Genomic DNA, 9513 nt, shown 5'->3' on the forward strand with positions numbered 1-9513 from the left:
AGCAGGGCTAGACCTACACCACAGAATTGACACCTGAAAGAAAGTATCAAGGATAAGGAAAAGGGATGTGTGGATAGAAAGGGAAATCTATCCATTGGATTAGTTAAAAAATGGGGTTAGCACATCAATCCAGGGCAAACTCTACGATAAAGGATGAATGATATCTACGCTTTTGTTATAATTTCTGTAGAAAGAGCTAATAAAAGTATGACTTATTTTGAATGTAATTTGTGACTTTTGTTATGTTTTCCAAGTAGAATTTCTTTAGTTTCAATAAATCCTCTAATTATTGACAATTTATGTTCAATAGAGGAAATAATTTTTAAAAACATTAAAACCATTGTGGTAAAAATAAAATTGTAACTATATGACTGATCTGATTGTTTATCAGGTGGAGCTGTTTTAGAGGATGGAGATGGAATTGAATTAGTACAAAGATATAATCCTCGTACTGATACGTGGAATGAACTGTCACCAATGTTAATCCCACGTAGTGGAGCAGCTACGTGTGTTCTTAACGGGCAGATTTTTGTTGTTGGTATGTTGTCGTAGTTCGTTAATTTTTTTTTATTGTGTGTAAGCATGATAAAATCATTTTACTATGGTTTCAATGTATCAAATTCTAAATAATTAAAATATTAGAAAGTAAATAGTACTATTATTTACCAGGTTTATTGGATCTTATGAAAAAAATATAATGAATAGGTGTTTACAGATTATATTCTTAATCAGTTTACATCAACTCATACTCAAACTAAACTGCCCAACTTTTATGGCAAAACTAACCCAGCACACACTGTTAAATATAATCCAGTAATACATAAAGTATTAAATTGCATTAAGTGCTCTTAGCATTACATTGGACAAACTGGATGCACATTGATCCATAAATACAGAACATGTAGATAAAGATGTTAGCCACAATTTTATTTGTAACAAATAAAAGTTACAAACACTAAACTGATAAAACATACTACTTGATGTACTTTGATGTCTAATCACTTCAGGACACATCGTAATCAACATCAGGTAAAATTGAATAGTAGTTTGAAATATTTTTTTGGAAAATATACTTCCTTATAATGAAAAACTTCTTATATATTAAAAAAGTTGTATTTTAAATAATTTTTCTTTATTTTTTTTAATTTATGATTAAACCAAATTTTGTGGTTTCGTATGCCAAATCTACTTGTAGTTGTTGAGTTTATATGTATCTAAATAAATAAATTTTCTCAGGGTGATCAACATAAGAATTTAATGACTTCCTTCAATAGTTTACCTTCTATAATGATGTAAATTCCATTTTAGTAGGGCTCATAATAAGAATTTTGATCATGACAAAATTAAAAAAAGTTGACAACAAAGTTATTATACTTCTCTGGCATCGGTTACTTATTCTTAATGGGGAAAAAATGATGCATGAAAAAAGTATTTTTAAACTTTGCTCGGCTCCCCCACATTAGATATTGCCCTCAAAGTATTTTTTGGGCCACTTGCACCTACTACTACACTTAGGAAAACATAAAAAATGTATAAAAAGATAGGCTTTTTCAATTTTTGGAGGAGAATTTGTGGCCAAATTGTTTTTTAAATGGTGAGAAAAGTATAAATACATGTACTGAGTGTAATATAAAGTGGGGTTATGCAAAGTTTTGAGAAAATTGACCCTGTGAACCCCTACTCCTTGGAGATAGACCCTAAACTTTTACCAATAAATTGCCGCAAATACATGAGTCTTTGTGCCAAATTTCATCAAAAATCAGTTTATCCATTCAAAAGTTATTACCCCATTAAAGCATTACCCCACTTTAGTTTTTGTTTTTTGGGGTCCCTGGATCATGAAATGTCAAGAAATACAAAAAATCCCAAACCCCATTTTTCGACTGATTATCATACTTTTCAAGCACAGCATAGCTATAATGCCAGGAAAGTGAAAATATGTGATCCTCAAGTTATAGGGCTAAATTATTTATGCTAAACATTTTAGATAATTGTTTTTTTATTTTACAAAAAAATAGGTACTTGAAATAATCAGGTTTTTTCTGTCAGCGATTTTGATATCTTTAACCCTTAACTATGAAAATGAAATATTTTACTGAAAGTCTGTGAGAAATAAAGGAACTTATTAGGACTAGCTGTCCAAAATGAATAACAAGCACATATGAACCAAGAGGAGGATAGTTGGTGTATCTCACTGTAAGCTGATAAGGATGACTGTCACAATTCATAAATTTGAAAACATTTAATAATAAATACAGGCTTAAAATATAATACTCTGTTATTGAGTTCCATTATTAATCGCTTCACTGTTGTCTGAAATTATTTCATAATCATAAAACTGAATACATTGTGTTCAAATCCAGTTCAAGTTAATTTTAATGCTTAGTTTTTGTATTTTAGAGAAAATCTTGAAAGTTTTATTTCTTATGTGTACTGTTCTAAGCAGTATAAGATGGTTTACTATATACAAGATAAACTAACTTCATCATAGCGTAGTGCAGTTATGGTCCTTAGTTTATTAATCTGTGTCATAATTTGATTGTCCTCATGAGCTCACTCACAAATGTTGAATAAAAAGTTTTCAGTTTATGTTCTTACAACTTTAATATTTTTATGGTTTATTAGTATCTTAAACAATTTTTTCTCTCATAGTAGATGTTTATTGTGTATTTTATTATTAATTAATAATAATAAATTTGTTGAATTAATTATTGATTATAGGTGGGTGGCATGCGTCTACTGAGAACACTAACAGGGTTGAGTGCTACAATGTGCAGTCTGATACTTGGGAATTTAAAGCACCTATGTGTGAGAGGAGGTATCGACCTGGTAAGAAGTATTAGAATATTACATTAAAAATTCATGCATGGTTAAGACAAACTTTGTACAGCTGTTTATTATTAAACTGAATTAATTGATGATAAAGTCTCTTAACAAAATATTCTTATTTGAACATTTTTGTAGTTAAATGAATGAATTTTTAGTATTTATTTTAAATTTAGTATTGATGAAAGACTTTTAACATCTCTGAATCACAGATTTTGTATGTATTTGTTATTAAATGTAGTTATGTATTGAATGTATGGTACAAAAAATAAAAATATGTTACTTTATTTTGAAAACAAAAAAAAAATTGTAAAAATATAATGAAAAGAATATCTAAAAGTAATCTGTAATTTTATTTTTAGATAATTAATTCACCACATAAGCTCAAAGCCTGAGCATGGAATACATTATGGAAATCTTGTATTGCATGAAAACTTTAGGCTTTACCAGGTTCTTCTTAATTGTTGCGCCAAGTTGATTAATCTTAGTCACTGAGACACAAATTGACCCTACAGATTGACCTTGTGGTGCAGTTACTCTGCTACAAAAGACAATAGATTAAGTAAATAGAAAAGTAGGTAGGTATTGATGGTAGGAATGTTTTGATGAATCAAAACATATGCAGTTAAAAATGTTACAATTATTTTATATGAACACATTTTTTAATGTGTTCATATAAAAAAACACAAGATAAGAAAAGAAAACACTTAGGTTTGAGCTGGAATAATTTTCTAAACAAAAAACTTATAAAAAAATATATTATTTTACAAAATTTAACTATTTTTTTTTTTTTTTTAATTCATTTAAACAACGGAAGAATGTGTATTTTTTTTTTTAAAAACACCTTTTGATGCTGTTCCAATTTTCATTACTAAGATGAAATGTTCCTAAGAAAAGTTAATAAATATGGTAAAATATGGTTTTGGATACCCTCAACAAATTTAGGTAATTTATTTCATTATTTAAGTAGTGGCAAGTCTTTTAAAAAGAGCTATAATACCTCCCTCCCTGGTTATATTAAAATAATTTTCCCATAGTTTAAACATCGTACTACAGTAATTAAATACACAGATATCTATAAATTTAGAATAATGGTTAACGTTTTCAGGACTGATATACTGTAAATCTTAGTTCATGCTTGGACTAGGTTATTTTATTAAAGTTACTCATCTTTATGAAGTCATTCTCTGTATGATTTATCACTTTACAATCATTAGGAATGAATATTAGTTTAATTCATTTAACATTTAAAACTATATATTTTTATTTTTGTAAACAAATTTTAAAACACAATTTTTATTATTAACATAAACTAAATTAAGTCTTCCTTTGAACAAAACTAAGGACTCTTGTCAATTACTATATTTTGAAAAGGTGGAAGCCGGATGGGTGATCTTTATTATTGGCAAAATGAAGCATACTAAGAATGTTCAAATATTTGTCTCTAGCCATCTTTTTGGAAAATATTGGAGAATGTCTCTGTTGACCAGTACTCTACAGAATTTTTCTTATTTCTTAGCATAAGGATAATTAAATTCAAAAATGTATGCAGTTCATCTACATCGGTTGGTTTCCATCGTTGTAAATTTGAATAAGCAAGATCAGTTTGTTCAGAGACTTGGGTATAATATCTGTTTGTTTCATTCAGTATATGTTAAGTAATTTCACGCATTATTAGAACTTTAATGAGAAGAAATAAATCTTGAACATGAATGTGACAAATTGGCCGTGTATATTTTAACTGTGTTCAACAAAACTTACAGAACCTAGTTTTAGAATGCTGGTAACATGATTTCACTCTGTTTCCAACTGTTAGCTGCAACCTATCGATAGTGCACATAGTAGTTAGTTCATTTTAAAGCCTAAAGGGCAGCACTTGTCAGTTATAGAATTATATTAGTCACGTTAAAATGACGATTGTACTCAATTGATAAAGTTCTAAAGCAAGTACACGACCGTAGCCTGTGCGGACAGTTTACTGCAGTTGCATAAGCATGATGCCAGTCCCAAAAGGGTTAAAAATAAAGAAAAGTCACTATGTTTTTATTTTAAAACCTTCACTTAATTGTCCATTGTATCATCACAGCATATCTAGTCACTTTACTCACTGTAAAAAAATTTATAGATTGCTTTTAAGTGTGCAGTAGCCTTCTATAGCTGAATGTTTGCTTAATTTTTACAGGTATTGCTGTTATGGAAGGTAAAATATATGTACTAGGAGGTGAAGAAGGGTGGGATAGGTACCATGACACTATTGAATGTTATGAACCAGAAACTGATAGTTGGAAGATTACTGGTGAAATGCCTACATCAAGATCGTGGCTAAGTTGTGTTCCTTTACAAGTAAGTAAAATTACAACAACTTCAGACATGTATATTTGTTGAAATCTGCTTCAGTTCTATTTCAAAAGTAGTACTGTATAAGAACACTTTTAAAGAAACAAAAAAATGCTATAAATTATTTATATAATCTGTATAGCTTTAAATTCTGACATACCCAGTCGTATACTGTTTACTGTAAGTTTTTTAAAAATTATACCTCCTTTTGCATGTCTTGTGTTATTCCAGAAATGCTGCCACATGTGCTTCTTTTATCCATCCTCTCTGTCATTATTTATTCATAAAGTTTCTGCCAATTACAGTAGCTCAGGTGTTGCTTTTACACTTCTAAAGGATAGTCTTGCAATAGTTTTTTTTCTTTTGCAACCCACATTTTTATCTGGTTTAAATGCAACTTTCTTCAGTTATGAGAAATTATGTTACATCTGATGCTCAAGGTGTGTTCAAGAATCTTCCATCTAAAGCATTTCCAACACTTCTTCCCATTATTTAAAACATAATTCTACTCTATCTGGGATTCAGTTATTTTATCATGTCTTTTATAACCTTCCAGGATTGCAGATTTTTAACTTGTTTGTTATTGAATGTATGGTAAAAAATTAAAATATGTTGCTTTATCTGTTAAGGCTGAAATAGATTATTTAAAAAGATTGTAAAATAAAAAATATTGAAGTAACTAAACCTGAAACAATGAAAGTTTTCTATAATTTTTTTTTTTTAGATGATAATTTACCACAAAAGCTCAAAGCTTTTTTTGTTATTATATTTTTGAGATGAATAACATTAGAAAGATGATAAAGAAAAAACTGTCTAACTCTGCTCATCACCTGTAGTATTGTCTTTGGCCCAAGAAACTTTGAAGATTTCCATTACATTGACTAAACTTGGTTTCTACGATTCTTACACTCAACAATATCACAGAATGCTTACCGAGTCTTATATCTTTTTCAGCTTGTTTGAATAAATTTGATACAGTACCACGGTTCAACAAGCTCTCTCATAACTAATAAATTCATTGAACGCATGAAAACTATGGTACAGTGATGATTTGTAATAAGAAATGTCAGAGTGCATACAGTTGCATAAAGTTTTTTATGATCGTTTAGTGAAAGACTGGAACAAGCTATTAAGCACTTATCAGAGGAGTTTGAATGCCTCAAAATTACCAAGTGAAACAATTCAGTCTACTTCCTGTGAATGTGATCCATTTACACTTTAAAATGAAATAATTTAATGAAGGAAAAGTACATAGCCACACTGAATAATTTTTAATTTCTCAGTTCTTACTCTAATAAATAAAAATAAATTTAATTCCAAAAAATTTTTGCATTATGTTATTTCTGGTAACAGATTAAAATGAAACTCACTCTTATTCGTACTCTTATATTACGCAGGGCTGATTCTACCATGTGTGCAAGATATGCACTGTCACAGGTGGCCAAAATCTATCTATCTATTGTTTTTATTCTATGATTATGAAGTACCTTTGAACTGCATTACTGAAAACTTAAATTATATTTCTTAATTTTTGTAATTTTCATCATACCTATTTTGTTTTTGAAGAATTTGTTATTGTTATATTAAGGCAAATTATATTTCACTGTCAACCAAAAAATTTTAAAACCATTTTAATATATTTAAAATTTGTATGGCACAGCGCGCAAGCCCTCTACCTTATTCACAAGTGTTTTTTTAAATGTACTTACTGAATTTGAGCTTAGAATATTGCCATGTAAATATGCAGCTCTAAGCTTGGATGCGATTGCGATAGGATTTTTTTTTAGGTTTCTTGCAAAAATTATTTTAAAAAATCAGTTAAGAAGCAAAGAGTGCCAAGATAAGTGTAAGTTTTCATTCTTATAATTTAATTTTCTTGTTTTAGATAACTTCACAGTGAAATCGAAATGGCAGATAGGAAAACAAAAAGATTACATGGAGCTCAATATAAAAAAAAAATGACAAGAAAGACAAAAAATAGAGAAACAGAAAGGGTTTCTAATAAATTCTTTAGTGGTACTACCAACCAACCTTCAACTTAATCACAAAATGTTACTGATATTCAAGAAGTTATGGAAATGAACAACAAAATATTAGTCACTGTCTGCAATTAAATCCATAAAGCCAAATATTTTTTTACAATTTTAGACAGCATGCTGGATGTCAGTCATGTCAATCAGATATCTGTTATTATACATTTTGATTATTTAGAAAATGAGAAAGTGGAAGTCAGAGAACATTTTTTGGGTTTCTCTCCAATATCCAGATGAAAATATTAACAAATCTTAAAATTATCTGAAAAATTTAACACAGACTTTAAAAAAGTATTGTTCCAACAAAACATACAAAGATCGTCATCTAAAATTAACAATGAACAAAGAAAAGAATTTGATATTGATGAATATGATTTTATCATGAAATTTTGTCAATAAGGGCACATATAAGAGCAGAGTTAATTTACAAGCGTACAACATGCTCCAATAAATCTTTAAAAATAATCTTCAGGGAACATTTCTGAATTTATTTATAGTATTAAGAATTATTTTAACTGTTCAGTTTCTGTAGCATCAAGTGAACATTCATTTTCAAAATTAAAAATAATAAAAACTATTTACAATCGACAATGTAAATAATTATTGTACAAATTTGTAAACAATTATTTACAATAATCTTTAACAAATTTGACAATTATATGAAGTTGAATTTGCGCACAATAAAGCTTGCCAAACTTACTTCTTGTAAAATATGATAATTTTTTTCTATCTATGTTTTTCCTTTTTTGTTATGAAATAAAAATGTTATTTTCATATTATTTATGACTTGTTTTATTTACTGAATAGGGGCGGCCAAATATCTACAACTGACCCTGGCTTTTTTACATTCACATATGTTACTTATAATTCATATTTACAGTATGGTGAATTATATTTTCAAATAAAATGGAGAAAATTTTCAGTCATACATACTTTATAAATAGTCCAAACAAGTTGAACAAAATCTAATTATAATAGAATTTCATGCATAGTCAAAAAATTGTCTCATTGTGTATCTTAGATTTGCTTTTCTTTATGTAATTTTTTCTGTTATAGTTCTATCCGCTCTGTTCTCAGTATACAAAAACCTCATTTGAATTTTCTCAGTTTGTTTGATGTCCATTTTCTGCCTTATTCCTTAACCTCTAACTATTTCACACAATTTTAAATTACTTAATTTTTTGTTTATTATTTTTCTGTTTCTAACTTTTCTATACAGCATTCTGTGTCTTGATGCTTCCTCAGTATACAGCCTGAGATTTAAACTTGTTTGTGTTATTCATAGGATTATTCCAGCATGTTTTTTTATTTTTATACTGTGGATAGTTGTCAAATATTAATGTAAATTGTTAATGTTATGAAGTAAAATAATACATAATTTCTTTTGCTTTCATCCTGTGGTAGTTTTATGAATAAAAATTTAATGTTTAATTATATGTCAAATTTAAGAATTTTTTAGCGACTATTTATTTACAAACCGGTTTCTTTTTAATATGAATTCTAAATTTTTTTTACTCTTTTATAGGTCAAGAAATCATTATGCAGAGAGAAATCTTGACAAAACCAAAGTCAATCGTCGGTATGGACACTTGTTTAGTTCATGCTAGATATGTGATTTTCATCTTCATTAATCTTAACCATTAACATTTTTTAATCACTAACAATAAAGAGAAGAATTACATTTTAGTTTATTATTGTTATGATTTTTTTTTAAATATATTTTTATTGTTGTTAATGTTATTAATATTAGTTATTAGTTTCTAACCTAATATTGTATTATTTGTATTTTGATATTATTTATAAATAATGTATTGTTTTTATTTATTATATTTATAGTAATTTTATTTAACAAAACGTCCTTAGAAAAGATACACATATTTTAAGAAACAAATTTGTATTTTGGTAAGTTCTTTTGTTTTTATTTAGATTTATTTCATTGTAAAATCTTTCATCATTGCATATGGTTTTTAGTTGTATAAAAAAAATTATTTTTAATGAGTAACAACTCATGATATAATAATGTTTAATTCTGGCAATAATTATTTATTTTTTATTAAGAAAGAAATTAAAATGAATATTTTATTTAAAAAATTAAACTTGATTTGGTTTTATTTAAATTTTTTATTTTCTTATCTTTTTAAATGGAAGTAAAAGACATCAACTGTTTTAACTTTTTACATTGTTGGCTTAGTCAATACAAATTATTTGGTTAAAAGCATAACTTAAAATGTTCGATTCCAAGTTATTACTAAAACATCAGTTATCAGCTGAAAGTATTAGAAATTTATAAAAATTATTAAAGATCAGTTTTAATATA

The 9513-nt window shown here is 27.5% G+C and overlaps 1 protein-coding gene across 3 annotated transcripts in view; it reads left to right on the plus strand.

Annotated features, from left to right (window-relative positions):
• Positions 1–9023, plus strand: part of LOC142326683 (kelch-like protein 24) — a 32934-nt gene extending 23911 nt beyond the window's left edge. For all 3 annotated transcript variants that reach the window (XM_075369301.1, XM_075369299.1, XM_075369302.1), the window contains 4 exons: positions 392–538; positions 2722–2829; positions 5009–5169; positions 8722–9023. In XM_075369301.1, coding sequence (XP_075225416.1) covers positions 392–538; positions 2722–2829; positions 5009–5169; positions 8722–8754 — 449 coding nt within the window. In that variant the 3' untranslated portion in view covers positions 8755–9023. The remainder of the gene's footprint in view (positions 1–391; positions 539–2721; positions 2830–5008; positions 5170–8721) is intronic.
• Positions 9024–9513: the final 490 nt, after the last annotated feature.

This window comes from Lycorma delicatula, chromosome 6 (genome assembly GCF_047948215.1).
Source record: "Lycorma delicatula isolate Av1 chromosome 6, ASM4794821v1, whole genome shotgun sequence".
NCBI lineage: Eukaryota > Metazoa > Arthropoda > Insecta > Hemiptera > Fulgoridae > Lycorma > Lycorma delicatula.